Source organism: Sarcophilus harrisii, chromosome 6 (assembly GCF_902635505.1).
Source record: "Sarcophilus harrisii chromosome 6, mSarHar1.11, whole genome shotgun sequence".
Lineage (NCBI taxonomy): Eukaryota > Metazoa > Chordata > Mammalia > Dasyuromorphia > Dasyuridae > Sarcophilus > Sarcophilus harrisii.
Window position 1 is genome coordinate 51,374,956 of NC_045431.1, and position 16,704 is coordinate 51,391,659.

At 32.7% G+C, this 16,704-nt stretch overlaps 1 protein-coding gene across 2 annotated transcripts in view; it reads right to left on the minus strand.

Moving 5' to 3' along the window:
• Window positions 1-8,032: 8,032 nt before the first annotated feature.
• LOC100916056 (transmembrane serine protease 11E) overlaps window positions 8,033-16,704 on the minus strand; it is a 67,364-nt gene continuing 58,692 nt past the window's right edge. For both annotated transcript variants that reach the window (XM_012552224.2, XM_031942005.1), the window contains exons 8-10: window positions 16,026-16,285; window positions 10,256-10,398; window positions 8,033-8,644 (exon numbers count right to left, since the gene is read on the minus strand). In XM_012552224.2, coding sequence (XP_012407678.1) covers window positions 8,483-8,644; window positions 10,256-10,398; window positions 16,026-16,285 — 565 coding nt within the window. In that variant the 3' untranslated portion in view covers window positions 8,033-8,482. The remainder of the gene's footprint in view (window positions 8,645-10,255; window positions 10,399-16,025; window positions 16,286-16,704) is intronic.

Here is a 16,704-nt window from a genome sequence, read left to right on the forward strand (position 1 = left end):
TAATCAAAAAAAGGCCACATATCTATTATCTAATTTTAAAATACAAGTAATTTCCTTTTATATGTTGAGATTGCATTTCTCATATACAGATCAGACAAACTCTAATTTCTAAGAGTCTTCAATCTTTATTTCCTTCTTAAAAATTCATTTTTTCAACCTAATCTCCTCCTTTTTGTCATACTTCATATTAATTAACCTCTCTGGGTTTTTCCAAGCACTAAAATCATTCTTCTAAAACCCTATTTCTCTTTTTTTCTTCAGAAAGAGAATTAACTTGACAAGTACATGCAATAGCAACCTGCCCTATTCAATTTCTTCTAGATCAATGAATTGTGTTCAGGACTCAGTTTTAATTACAAAGTGATGGAAATGGCTATATGAAAAAGATTTAGAGAGATATAATGGTCATAAAATCAAGTAGAAATCAAGCTCCAAAGCCTCATTCCCTTACCTTAAAGTAATCCCAACATTCCACAAATTTACTTCCCAGCCTCAGCTTCCTAGATTATGAGATAAATTGTCAACTCCATCTAACATCAAGGATATGCAGTGAGTTGCAGATTCCTGCCCTACACTTTGTCATTATAGTCTTTTTGAAGCATTCTTAATTTATTTTATTTTAATTTATGTAATGAAACAAGCATTTCTATAACATAGAATAATTAATAAAAACATGAGTACACTTAAAACTAGAAATCTATGATGTATAACTTGCTTTTTAATTATTATTTATTATAGATTAATATATTGTTTATATTATATTATATTAATATCTTTTAAATATATACTGACATTATCATGTAATTTTTTTCCTTTTTTCCTTTCCCTTCCTCTCTCCCATCCGAGAGATTACTACAGTAAGTCATAAATAAGTATATGTGTGTGTGTGTGTGTGTGTGTGTATAAAATTATTCTGTGCATACTTCTGTTTTTCAATTCTTTCTTTGGATGCTAGTAATGTCTTTCTTCATATGTCCTTCATAGTTAATGTACATATATATTATTATCATTATTCATTCAAAGTTGTTCTTAAAACAATATTGAATTACTGTAGACATTTTCTTGGTTCTACTTATTTTGCTTTTCATTATTTCATACAAATCTTTCCATATTTTTCTAAGATTATTGACTCATCAATTCTTATAGCACAGTAGCAGTCATATACCCCAACTTGTTCAGCCATTTCCCAATTCATAGGCATCCTTGCAAATTCCAGTTCTTTGCCACCACAAAGAGAACTGCTATAAATATTTTAGAATATCTAAGTTCTTCTCCTTTTCTCAGTAGTGGTAATTTTAAAATTCTTTGGGCATAATTCCAGATTGCTTTCCAAAGCTGCTGAATAGTTCACAATTCCACCAACAATGAATTAGTGTCCCAATTTTTCCACTCCCTTTCCAACGTTTGTTGCTTTTCCCTTTAATCGTTTTAGCCAATCTGAAAGGTGCAAAAATGATATTTTGTTTGTTTTGATTTGCATTTCTCTAATCAATAATGATTTAGAGTACTTCTATGTGACTATAAGTCCTTTTGATTTCTTTATTTAAAAACTGCTTGTTCATATACTTTGAATATTTATTTATTGGGGAGTGATTCATATTTTTATAGATTTTACAAAGTTCTTTATATATTTGAGATGTCAAATCTTATGAGAAACTGTCTATAAAAAAATTTCCCCTGATTTTCTGTTTTCCTTCTGATCTTGGCTATATTTCTTTTATTTGTACAAATTATTTCATTTGTGCAAATCACACTCTTAATGGAGCAATAAATGTCCATAAGGGCAGTTCCAGTTAGTATACATGATTTGTCCTATTAGTGATTAGTCAGTCTCCAATCCTGGACTGCTTGCCCTCTTCCTAACTCCATATTAGTTTAATCTATATTTGTCCACATAGAAATTTTTAGACCAGTAGAAAAGTGAATGTCTTCCTCTCTTTGAATTGTGTTGTCAAATGGACATATAAATCAAAAGGCTGCATAAAATAACAAGATATGGTCTAAATATTAAAATACAATGGAAGCACCCAACAGAATATTTTTAGGAGAAAGAATAGATCTAATATCTAAACAAAGAAAATATGAGACACAGAAAGAAAGCTATAGGCCAATTTTATTAATGAACATTGATTCAAAAATTATAAAGAAAAGTTTTTCAGACTACAGAGATTTACATAAGAAAACATTCAATATGGTCAGGTGGGATTTATAACAGGAATGTATGGATGGTTCAACATTAGGGAAACAGTTAACATAATTATTAATATTAAAATTAAAATAACCAAAATCACATGATCATCTCAATAGATGCAGAAAAATTCTTTGACAAAGTACAACACTCTTTATGTTAAAAACCACACAAAGTATAGATATAGAGGGGACTTTTTATATCATAAAAACATCTATAGAAAACCAAAAAGCAAGTATGCTATGCTATGAGATACATTAGAACTTTTCCCAATAAATATTGAAGTGAAGAAAGGATGCCCACTCTCCCCATTATTATTTGAAATAATTCTGAAAGTACTAGTAATAGCAATTAGATGAAATAAAGGAATTAAAGAAATAAAGAGGAGTAAATAGAAGATAAATTTATCACTGTTTGTTGATGATATGATGGCTTATTTGGAAAATAAGTCTGGGTAGTCAGCAAAAAATACTGAGACAATAGCTTCAGAATAATAGCAGGCTCCAAAATAAATTCTCAGAAATCAATAGCATCTCTGTAGAATAATAAAACATGTAAGTCTAATACAGATATAAATTCCATTCTAAATAACCATAGAATGCATAAATACATAGGGATCAACCTCTCAAAACTCACAAAAATGGATTCAATTACAATTACAAAGTCCTCCTTAAAGAAATAAAAAACAAGTTAAATAGCTGGATGACTATCCAGTGCTCATAACTTAGTCATAACAATATAATAAAAATTACAACACTACCAAAATTAATTATGTATCAAATTATATTAATAAAATGACTGATCAAATGATAAAACTTGATAAATTAATAAAATATATTTTTAAAATGAAAGAAATAGAATATCAAGGGAAATAATGGAAAGAAGTAAGGTCAAAAGGAGAATAGTATTTCCAGACTTTATATTATAAAGCAGTAATCATCAAAACCATTTGGTACAAATTAAGGAATAGATAGATTAATGCAACATATTGGAAAAGGAGATTCAGAAGCAACAGAACTCAACAACTCAGTGTATGATACATTTAATAGAGAAAAATCTCTATTTGATTAAAAAAAAACTGCTAGAAAGCCTGGAAAACAGTACAGCAGCAATTTCTATAATCAACATTTTACACCACTCTTCATAATACATTCTAAATGCAGAAATTTTTAAATTTCAAGTAATCAGAATTATCCATATTATCTTTAGTAATTGTCTCCAAATCTTATTTGATTAAGAATATATCTCCTATTCGTAATTATAAAAGGTATACTATCTGTGTCTTAATATTTTTCTATTATGATCTTTAATAGAGGTCACATTTGCATTTAGAATTATGTTACAAGGGATTCCAGTAAAGCTGCAAAATTAATCTTTTTTCCTCTGTCCTCCCTAAACATTGAGGTGGTATAAAGAGGAGTAAAGGGACAGATAATGCCATGTGAGGAAGAGGGATTTATATGTTTGTTTTTGCTATACCTAAGTGAATAGTCATTTGTGAAAGCTAATCCAATTATTAAGTGGTTAAATAGAATTAGGATACAGTGGACTCCTAAAATTAGAGGGACTCAATAGTAGGGACTTGAGTGGATGGCAGAGACTAGACATCCCCAAACTCTTTGTTGTACTTGGGTACAAAGATAGAACTAAGAGGAACAGGGAGAACAGAAAGAAATATTTCCTAACAAATACCACTATCCTTAAATAATATGGGAATATCCCATTTATATAGCTCAGGAGTTCTAAATCTTTTGTGTTTCATAGACTATCATAAATACACAAATTAACTACAAAGGATATATGAAGGAAGAACTATCTGCATCCAGAGACAGATAAATAGAAGTATGTATAGAATGGTCTTACATATATATACATATTTGTGTCTAATTGTCACCATCTCTAGGGTAGGAAGAGGTGAGGGAAGAAAAAAAATTATATGATCACTTTATTATATGATTAAAAAGAAAAGCAAGTTGTACACAATAGATTTGCAGTTTCATTTGCAATTTTTATTATTATACTTTGTAGAAATGTTTAGATTTTTCCCATAAATTAAAATTTTAATAAATACAAAATTTTTTTTAATCATACAATTATATTATTTTGCCAGAGGGAGAGATCAACCAGAAGATGAGTGAAAAGTATTGTTATGCCAAGTTCAGAGCACAGACTAATTGCTGGGTCTTAGCTCTGGAAATATCCTAATATCTTAACAGAGTGATGATTGGACCTAGATCTTCCTGAATTGAAATCCAACCCTCTATCGACTGCACAATCTACTTGTTTCATTAAAGTCATGGTAATTATCTTCATATTTTAAAAGTGTCTCCCCAAAACAGAGAGAACTTAAATACAATTAAATTAGGGAATTCCAGATTTCCACCAAAACTCAGAGTTGGAGATTTTTTAAATGGTCCTTTTTGTCCCTCAAATCTTGAAAGCAGCAGAATGACTAATGTGCCTCAGTCTAAGATGATATCTCACAAAAACAAGTGTAATTTATATACAGGCCTCTTCATTCTTTATTGTTGACTTCATCCTACTTGCTTTCATTTTCACGCAGCTCATCCTCCTCCACTCGCTACTGCCAACTTTTAAAATTGTTTCTAGCAAAATCCCTCATGATTTTATCCTCTAGATCCAATTACAAGTTAAGGTAGAGAGGGCTGAGTGATAGACCAACACTAAGTATTTTTGTTATTTTCTATAGCTATCTAAGATATTTTACAAAGTTAGAGCCAGAAATAGAATCCAAACTTCACTAATTTCACTATTTCAGTATTATTTGTTTTTGTTTATTTAGTAATAAATATGTCCTGACCGGAAAACCAAAGTTATTTATTTTCCTAACTTTTTAGTATTTTTTTTAATTCAGAAAGATTTTATTAAGCACAGAAACCCTTTACAATATGGCTCCCACCTAGCTGTGATCTACTGTACATCGAGCACCTTCTCACACTCTATAGATCAGACTGGATTTCTTCCTCATCCCCATATCTAATATTCCATTTTTGGTTTCTGTGCCTTTTCATAGACTGCCTCATATATCTAGATTGTTCTCCTTCATCATCTTTGTTTTTTAGAAGATCTTATTGACTTCCCAGCATTTGATATTGTTGGCCACCTTCTCCTTTAACCAAATAATTTCCCTTTGGCTGGGATCTGACCTTAAGGTGAGTGCCCTATTACAAAAGAAGCAAACATGGATCTGAGTGTAGCTGAGCAAGATTAAAAAGGGGCATTGACCATGTAAATATGTAATTTTTTAAGTCAATATACAACCTGCAGAGATCCTTATCAAGGGTTTGATAGCTCCAATTTCTATTTTACTCTAACACCACAAGCCTACTCCACCAACTCTGGTAGTCTCTAGGATAAAATACAAACTTCTCTGTTTAGTTTTTTAAAAGTCTCAATTTGTTTTTTAAACTTCCAGAGTAATATGCTACCATACTTAATCATTCTCACAGGAATGATGGTTGTGTTGATTGTGATCATGGTAATAGTGATACACGTGTACATTGTTAAAGAAACATGTTTATTAAGGGAAATTACTTTCATTTGGCTTGTCACGATCTAACATAACTATTATGCTTCAGCAATAAGACTAATGTCACCATGATATCTAAATGTTCTTTTTGGATTAGGGATCAGAAGATTAAAGACACCATCCAGAATCTTACTCCTTTGCTTAGCATAGTGCCTCGTACATAGCAGGTACTTAATAAATGTTTATTGACTGACTAAACTTACCTCCTTAAAAATGAAATGTACTTACTGAGGACTCAATTTCAATAGAACATTTAATAGGGAACTCATGTTTTTATTTTTAATTTTTAATTTATTTTTTACTTTTAGCAGCCTTTTACATACTCAAGATTTTAGCAGCTTTTACATATTCAAGATTTTTTTTCAGATATTTTTATAAGCAAAATAGAAACATATGTAAAAGACGTATACATATTGTTGAAAGAATCTAATTTCTTTCATCTTGCTTTTTGAAAATATTGAATCCATAATAATTCCTAAATTTATGAAGAAATATCTCATTGGTATGGATCAAATAATAAAATAGCTATGATTTATATAGTGTTTTGAGGTTTCTCATAGCACTTTTTATATATTATCTCATTTAATCCATACAGCAATGGTATTATTCATCTCATGTCAATATTATTAATACCATACATAGAGAATACTATAAGTGATTGCATTTAAATACTGGACCTTACTTTTTTCTTAACTGGAGGCATTAATTTTGTGCTTTCCTGACTAAAATGAAGATGATGAGTGAATAAACGATATTCTTTCCTCAAAGGAGTTTAAACAATCTAGGAGCTCTATTTTCCTTTTTTCTCTTTCCCTTCATCTCAACATCACGCTCTGATATCCTCATATGTTCTAAATCTAACTCCATGACCAACAGTAATGATAACTGGCTGGCCAAGGAAGGGCCATTTTCTATAATCTCACCCTTATCAAGAACTGCCAGGTACAACATGCAGCAAATAGTTGCTTGTTAATATAAAAAACATATTATTGACTCAGGCAACATTATTGGTTAAGTTGTGTGTGTATGTGTGTGTGTGTGTGTGTGTGTGTGTGTGTGTGTATGCTTACAGTATAATTGGATAGAGACAGATCTAGACCTGTGTTTTTATTGGTTTAGAGAATTTTCTTGGTGGAAACTTCTTTCCATGAACTACCTGAAACTTAAGATCTTTGTTGTCAGGAGCACTGAGAAATTAAATGGCTTGCCAGAGTTACAGAGCTAGTATGTATCAGATATAGAACATGAATCCAGTTCTTCCTAATTCCAAGAACAGTCCTTTACCCATTATGCAAAAATTCTTCATCGTAGCTATAATGCTAACCTTCTAAACTGAAGTTTAAGAACTAGCTAATTTCATAGAATACATCTAATTAAACATTTATGTATATATAAATAAGAATTTTATTCTTGCTATATGCATACACATATCTTTATGTATACATGTACATCAAGGAAGATATTATATTTTTTCTTACATATTTTTTAAGAAAAACAAATTTCATAAGTTTTAGGGATTTTAGGCCCTAAGCTCAATGTCTCTTATGCTTATGAGATGATATTGACCTGGAAGAACTTCATAAATTCCTTTAATTAAATGTATATATATATATAGAGAGAGAGAGAGAGAGAGAGAAAGACATTCAATAACTCTAATATATCTATACAGAGCAATTACTATGCACACACCATGATCCAAAAGTCTTAGTATAGTTTTAAGCTTTAATACAGGACCATAAAATCTATAAACTTACCCAAAAAAAAGCATGATTTGAAAGTTAAATAATTTAAATTTTCACACAGTTTTATGAATTTTATCAAAATTTATTATTTTCAGTACCTCTGATTGAGAATGACAAACACAGAAGAAAGTCTGCCATGCCCTTTGATAAGTTGAAATCAAGGCTATAACATTAGACTTTTCCTAATGGAGTTGCATCAAAAATGTCAATTATGCATTAAAACCTCATTCTCTGGATGTTCTTAAGGGTAGGATTATAAATGCTATCTTTTTAGTCATTGAGCAGCTGCTGATCAAAGGTTTTACAAAGTTTGAAAACTAGAATAATATACAGCACAAGATGAAATCAACCTAATGTGTATATATACATGTTTAAATAAAAATGTACAGTATACCAAAAGCATTAGTGCAGTTTTAAGTTTAATAACTTCAAAAACTTGAAAGCTACAAACTTCCAAAAAACATTTAAAAAATAATTATTTGAAATTTGAAAATATTTATATATTTTATTAAATTTCAAAATAACCAAAATTATTTCTTTTTACAATGTTGTTATAGTATAAGTTGTTATTATTCTGCTCACTTCTCTCTGGATCAGTTCATACAAATCATACTGACTTCCTCTAAAACTGTCCCTTTCATCATTTATTATGGCATAATAATATTTCTTATGTTCCCTTTTGCACTGGCCTGACTCAAATAGAGAAAAAATTCCATAGCACATGCCTCTGTGTATATATAAATTTATTTTTAAAGCAAAAAAAAATTGGCTTATTTCCTTTTTTTGGATTGTTTGCTACCTTTACAAAGGCAATAAATGCAATAATCTATGAGAATGGATAATTTCTTTACACTGTTGACGTTCACTTGAGATCCATGACTTTAAGTCAAAATCTCAAAGACAGAAACTTTATAGAGAAAGGATAATCAATACATATGGGTAGCTTGGGGTGAATATGGCCCAAATATAACTCTGCATTTCATGTCACAGGTCACTTCTCTCTTAGACACCAGTTTTGGCTTCAATCCAATCACGAAAAGCTGTCACTCGAGTATAAACACCTGGCTTATTTGGTTCTGCACATTCATCACCCCAGCTCACTATGCCATAAAGATACCAGATGTCTCTAGAATTTGAACTGACCAAAGGTCCACCAGAGTCACCCTAGGGAAAAAGTGGGAGAACCAGAATTAGTAACGTAGTTTACAGAAAGGGAATTTGTCAGGAAATTTCTATCATAATTTAATTTCAAAATCATTTAGTATGTCTCATCTCATCGCAAGATACCTTAACTCTGACACTTATTGATGAAGGTTGGGAGGAGGAATTTGTTTCTTCTTCTTTTAAAAAGTTCATTATTATAAGAGATGGGTTGGAAAATGTGTGAAATGATTTATATATATATGAATTAAATGCTTTGAAATGCTTTAAAATAATGTCATTGGGGGCAGCTAGGTGGCTCAGTGGATAAAGCACCAGCCCTGAAGTCAGGAGGACTTGAGTTCAAATCTGACCTCAGACACTTAACACTTTCTAGCTGTGTGACCTTGGGCAAGTCACTTAACCCCAATTGCCTCAACAACAAAAAAATGTCATTGCATGAGAAGATGGTGAAAAGGAAGGAACCTATCTTTCTCTAAGATTTGTACCAAGGCAGAAAAGTACAAATGTAGAAAAATGGCAATGTGAAGATGAGCATAAATGAAAGAGCTTACACAAGACAGCCTAAATCTATTCACCAAGAGCTTAGGAAACTTGATCTGCTGAAAACTAACATAGGGATAAGAGGACTGGAAAAAAGTAAAGAATTTTGGAAATACCTTGCCGGAGGAAAAAAATCTTGCAGTGCTCAAGAATAGTCAAAGCATTGCCAAGTAGAGATAAAGGCCAAATAAAGTCAGTTTGAATTCGTTGCAAGTCAATACAGTATTTTTTCCCTCTAGCAGCACTCAATAACCCAAAGAATTGGAGCAGAGAAAACAACAAGGTGATGAGAGTGGTCTACCACTGGTGTTTGCACAGTGAGCTTGAAAGCATCAAGATAGATATTGGAGCTTTTCACCAATAGAAGGGGCAGCCACAAAGTGGCAGACCCTGGGGTCAAGGTCTGAAAGGAGTTTACTGAAGCCAGAATTGGCTCTAGTAAAGTGAGACAGTTTGAGAAATAGTAGGCAAAGAAAGTTGTGATCAGAGGAAGACAGCACTGAATTTTAAATCTTCAAAGTTGTCATATTCTGGAATAATGATTAAGGGTCCAGACCTAAGAGAATGTTTAGATCAGTGGTTCTCAAATTTTTGTTTTCAGTATCTTTATCCCATTAAAAATTATTGAGGATCTCTCCAAACAGTTTTTGTTTATCTGGATTATATTTATAGACATTTACCATATTGGAAATAAAAACTATTTTTGAATTTGTAGACCCTCTAAAAGCATTTCAGAGATCCCCAGGATTCTCTAGACCATACTTTGAGAACCACTGGTTTAAATCTTCCTTTCGAAAGGAGTTTTAAGGGAGTATGACATATCTTTCTGGTTCCAATTCAGTATATGAAGACTTGGAGAGCCTGTTTCATTTACATACAATGGAGTGCTCCTTCCCTCTCTACCCCATAATTATTTTTACATTATTTTTTGTACTAACATTGATATTCAATAGATTAGTGAGAGATTTTCAAATAATTATGCAAACTCAAGAATGCACTAGATATTTACTCCTGCCAGTAAGAAAATATCTATGGTCTCTAATGGAAGCAAATAAAAGCACTTTAGTTTACCTGGCAAGCATCTTTTCCTCCTTGCAAAAAACCAGCACATATCATTCCAGAAGTAATAGCATTGTTGTAAGCTTGTGGCTCATTGCATGTCTTACTGTCTATGATATCCACTTGTACTTGCTGAAGGATGTTTACACTTCTACCTAAAGTCAAGGGAAAGGTAAAATAGTGTTAATATTTAGAGGTACATTTATTTAAATACATGCCTTGTATAATTATAGATCAGTGATTCTTAGGTTCCACATACATATTTTCCAAAATGTATAAAAAAAGACAAAGCCATAAATTTCCAATTTAATCTAAATTAAATAACTGGATGTCTAAGAAAATACTCTCTTTAATTAAGCCCATCAGGACAATGCAATTGCAATAGAATATGTGTTGGTCATGTTGTATTGCCACCTACATATCATAATAAAATGCAGTTATAATACTATTTTCTCCCATTTTAAACTTAGTCACTGGTAAAAAAGTTAATAGTTTGCAAGATAAGATTGAAATGTGCTCATGATTTAGACATAAAGGGTGATAATATAAGCAAAGTAAGAAAGCAAGGTATAGTTTACCTATCAGATCTTTGGTGAAGAGAAGAATTTATAAGCAAACAAAAAAAGGAGAACGTTGAGAAATGCAAAATGGATAATTTTGATTACAAACCATTTAACTGGTTTTGCACAAACAAAACAATGCAGCTAAGATTAGAAGAGAAGCAAAAAGCTAGAAAACAATTTTTAAAACCAGTGTTTCTGATAAAGGCCTCATGTCTAAAATATATAAAAAACTGAGTCAGATTTATAAGAATTACCCAATTGATGGTCAAAGGATATGAACAGACAATTTTCAGATGAAGAAATTAAAGCCATCTCTAGTCATATGAAAAAAACTATTAATCTCTATTGATTAGAGAAATACAAATTAAAAGAATTCTGACATACTACCTCACCTCTCAGATTGGCTAAGATGACAGAAAAAACAATGATGAATGTTGGAGGGGATGTGGGAAAACTCAGACACTAATACATTGTTGGTGGAGTTGTGAACTGATCTAACCATTCTAGAGATCAATTTATGTCCAAGAGACCTAAAACTGTGCATACCCTTTGATCCGGCAGTGCCACTACTGGTGTGTATCCCAAAGAGATCATAAAAGAGGGGAAAAGGACCTACAGGTGCAAAAAATTTTAATAATTATTTTTGTAGTGGCAAAGAATTGGAAATTCAATGAATGCCTATCAATTGGGGAATAGCTAAAAAAAATTATGGCCTATGAATGTAATGGAATATTATTGTTCTGTAAAAAATGATAAATGGGCTGATTTGAAAAAAGCCTGGGAAGACTTATATGAACAGAAGTTGAGTTTAGTGAATAGAACCAGAGAACGTTGTATGCACAACATCAAGATAGTGTGATGATCAACTCTGATAAGATAGCTCTTCTCAGACAATTCCAATAGACTTGGGATGGAAAATGCCCTCCTCATCCAGAGAAAGAATTGGGGAGACTGTATGCAGATCAAAGCAACCTATTTTCATCTTGTTTTGTTTTGTTTTGTTTCTTGTGCTTTTTCCCTTTTGTCCTGATCTTTGTCCTTTCCCAACATGACTAATATGGAAATATGTTAAAATGTTTATACATATATAACCTAAATCAGATTGCTTGCTGTCATGGAGAGGGGGAGAGAAGGGAGTCGGGTTAGAGTCGTGAATTTAGGGTCGCGCATTTAGGGTTAGAGTTGGGAGGGTTAGGTTTAGGGTTAGGGTATGAGTCGGGAGGCAGCACGTTACAAAAATGAATGTATATTTATATGTAATTGGAAAACTAAAATACTATTAAAATGGGAGGGAAGAATTATTTACTCAGGAAGTTAAGTATCTGAGACAAAATTTGAACTGGCAGTTTTCCTGTCACCATGAGCAGTCCTCTATGCACTGTCACATAAATAAACATATCAGAATGTTTTTTAAAGTTAATGATTTGATGCCCTCTGATAAGAAATTATTTTGTATTTATTTAATAAATAATTTCCTGTGCACATGTTGTCCCTTTCCTCTTCCCAAAGAATAAAGACTTATGTCTCCTTCCATCTCTTCCTATTTTGTCCTGTCTATCAAGGTTGCTCTCCCTTTGGCCAAATTTACACTCTATTAAGGGGAACAAGTCATGAATTTAAAAAAAAAAAAATATGCTATTGATAAAATGGCTTAAGTTTAAAGGAAGTATGTAAGCAACTTGGGATAAGAAATATGAGTAGGAGGTATCAATTTCATTTAGCAGCATGCTGGAAGACTTTGAGGAAGAGATGGTGCCTGAGCCACAGAACTGCAATGAGGTTGATCTTTATCTTAGCAAGAATTCCCTTGATTCCACACCTTAATAGTGATTACTCAGTCTCTCCTTGAAAGATTTTAGTAAAGGGAAACTGATCTCCAGAGAAAGCCCTGTTCAACCTCTAGATAGCCTTTAATTGTTAGGAAGTTTTTCCTAAACCTCACTCTTTGTACCATCTACCCATTGCTCCTAGCTCTTTCCTCTGAGATCCAGCAGAATATCTAAACCTCTCTTATTACCCGAGTACCTGAAGTTACCTGCTAAGTACTTCCTAAGTCTCTTCTATAATAAAATCCTCAATTCTTCAACTAAGAAAAAAAGAGAATTCCATCAAGTAGAGATATGAAGGCCAATCCATAGGACACTTTTTCTGCAATGTAGAGTGCTTGAAAGGAAGCGGAGAATAAAAAACTAGAAAGATTGGTTAAAGTCAGACTGAACAAGATCTTAAAGACCAGTCTGAAGGGTCTACATTACATCCCCTGAAACTTTTTGAGCAAGGAAATGACATTGTGAGACTTAGCTATTTAGATCGTTTAAATCAACATTGTAGAGAGCTAAGTGATACAGGGAATAAAGTTCTGGGTCTGGATTCAGGAGAACCTGAGTTCAAATCTAACTTCAGACTAGCTGTGTGATTCTTGGCAAGACACTTTACCCTGTTTGAGTTGGTTCCTTATCTGAAAAAATGAGCTAGAAAGGGAAATGGAAAACTATTCCAGTATCTTTGCCAAGTGGGATCATGACTAGTTGAACACAACTGAAAAGACCGAAAAACAATAATTCAAATCAACATTCTGTCATTTGATGTTCCAGTTTCATATCATGTCCAATTTTGACGATTAATATCATCTGTGTCTTTATCTCAAATAATTGACAAAAAAATAGTAAATCAAATAGGATGAAGAACAGAGGAATATGGCATTCTGTTGGAGAGTTCTACCCAGATTAAGAGGCATATATTAGTCAAAATTCTTGAAATGTGTAGGTTACTTGGTACAATTATACTTCTTTGTTGTAGGGATGGAGTATCTAAAAAAGGATCACTGGGAAGAAAGAGCAATATTTTGTTGAGCACCAATAAAAGATTTTTTAATTATTTGAATCCTGTCATTATAGTCAGGTGGGGTCTGACAGACTTAAACCTATCATCATCCAACTTTGTTTCTCTCTCCATCTTTTTCTTGCTGTAATCAAAACTATATTGCTCACATTCTGATAATCTGCTAGTCTAGTAATCTTGTCAAAATAGATGAGTTATTTCTTGTGTGACTTCTTAAACAAGCAAGAGTGTCCATTGCTCCTCTCTCTAAGTGTTCACAAATCACACCTGGAATAATCTTTACTGATATTTTTTCTAGGAATCCATGTCAAGGTCACCAGCCTAGAAGTATTCAATTGGCTCCTGTGATACCACAGTTTCTTCATTCTCTTCCTGTTTCTCATTTTCTCACTGTTTCAATTCTAGTTCTGGCCCTTCTTACCTTTTGCTTCAATATCACAATCCTTTTCTAACAGCCATCCCTCCCTTAATCAATTCTTTCAATTCAGTTCATATCTCAGGGTCAGAATGGACTTCCTGATGCATGGGTATGATCAATTCAATCCATTGCTCAAAAATCTATGGAAAAATTTAGCTAACATTAAAATATTTCCAAAATTCACCTCCCATTAACTTTTCCTCTTTGTTTCCACATTCCTCTCCAATTCATTATTTGCCCCCCAAAAATCAAGATCATTCACTTTTGCCTAAGCACATCCCATTATTTACCACCTCTGCTTTTTGCTGACATGATTTTTCTTCAAATGGAATGCCCTCTGTCCTGTTCTTCCTGGTGATATACTGACCTAAAATTTTTCTTCTTAAATGAAGTACTCTCTAACTTCCCCAAATGTTAATTATCTCTCTTATCTGATTTCATAAGACCTGAAATTCCTCTTGCCTACTTGTATTATTATTTCTGTTTAGTCATTTCCAGTCACGTTCAACTCTTTGTGACCCTGTGTGGGATTTTCTTGGCAACGATGCTTGAACGGTTTGTCATTTCCTTCTCCAGATCATTTTACACATGAGGAAACTAAGGCAAGCAGTTAAATGCCTTGAAAAGTATCACACAGTTAATAACTGTCTGAGTCCAGATTTGAACTCATGAAAATGAGTCTTCCTGACTCCAGGCCAGACACTCTGTTGACTACACTATCAACTGCCTTACTTGTATTCTACTTATGTTTTATTTATGTGTACTACTTCCCCTTTAGAGTTTGCAGGTCTTATCTATTTATCTCCTAGTACTCAGCATGGTTAACTACAAGTACACAAATATATGACAACTGGGTCATTTCAATATCAAGGGAATGTATGGGAATTCCCCTTTTCAGTGCAGGTTACAGTCTATCAGTGACTTAGTAGAAAGGGCCAAAGAAATTATCCAAAACACATAGAGGTAAAGTTTTTTTTAACCAGGATTTTCTAGCTAACTAGTGACTTCCTAACTCCAAGTACAACATTCAGTCCAACACTCCCATGTTCAGTATGAATCAAACATAGTTTACTGCTGTTTGATAAATATCCACTGAACGAATGTTTACTACAACAACATGGTAGCATAGTGATGGAAAAGTTTAGGCTATTTATTCTTAATTATCAAATTTATAACCAAGCCTGATTTTAGCCCAATTCACTGGCTGAACAGCAAAGTATGGCATCAAGTGTGATCAATAAGTTTTATTAAGTGCTTACTAAAATATAATACCAAAGTGCTATGGTACAGTACTTAAGCACATACTTATTAAGTGCTAAAATAAGTAGGACTTACTGTGTGCTAAGTGTTAGGGATACAAATAAAGTCCCTGTCCTTAAAGAGTTTACATTGTTACTGGGAAGACAGAATGCAACTTATACCTATATGTGTATATGTAAATATAAGTATATATGTATAAACATATCTTTATATCTATATATAGGGAGAGAGAGAAAAAATGGGAGGTAATCTCAGAGGGAATTAAATTAAAGACCAATGAAAAGGTGTTGAGTTAGAAGACGAGTGTTGTGTGGAAAGAACAGAGAGATGGGTATTGTCACTGGATCATCAAGTACATAGAAAGGAATAAAAACTTTAACATATTTAACATGTATTGGTCATTCTGCCATCTGGGGGAGGAGATGGGGGAAGGAGGGGAAAAACTGGAACAAAAGGTTTGGCAATTGTTAATGCTGTAAAATGACCCATGCATATAACTTGTAAATAAAAAGCTATAATTAAAAAAAAGAAGAAAGGAATAAAAGATTTTTAAAAACTGTAATAGAAAGAATGAGCAAGTTTGTAAAGGGCTTTGAAAGCCAAACAGAAATCTCCTATTTGCTCCATTATTTTCTGCTCTTTCTGTGACTTAAAGTATCAGGTCTACTATTGCACATATAGTTTCTTTTTAAGTGCTCACCATCATTTTTCAGTGCTCCAAATCCTGTGACATATGCTGGAGTGCCTGGCTTGATTTTATCAGAGGCATCCGGGAGGCACACTCGATGAACAGCATTTGTGTAAGGTACGGGACTAGAAAGCTGTACAACAGCAATGTCATTGTCATGGGATGGATACTTGTAGTTTTCATGAACAATAATCCTCTTGAACTTTCGCTTCTCTTTGGAGGGATATATTCTTATGCCAAAAGAAGCCGTCCATCTTGCTGGATCCTTATAACTGAAAAAGGGAATGAAAAGCTCTTTCCATGAACTGACACTACTTTATAATAGCACATTTCACTTCAAAGGTGTTCAAAATAACTCATTCTTTTATGGAAGTTTTAAATTTCAACAAACAAAAACACTTTTTTTAGCCCACATTGGTTTAAGAGAGATTGGGGGAATAATGAGAGGATGATTATAGTCTATAGGATGTAATTCTACTAATGTGCTTCCCAGAACTTCATTCTCTCTTCACCTGAAATAATCATCTCCATATAACCCTATGTGGCATTAAAAACATATGGGCAGAGTACACAATGTATATGCAAAAAGAGAGAAATTGATTGTTTCTGCCTTTAATGCTACTGTACTGATCTGCTTTCTAATATAAACTCCTTGCAAGCAGGGATAATCTTGCTGTTTGTATTTGTAAGT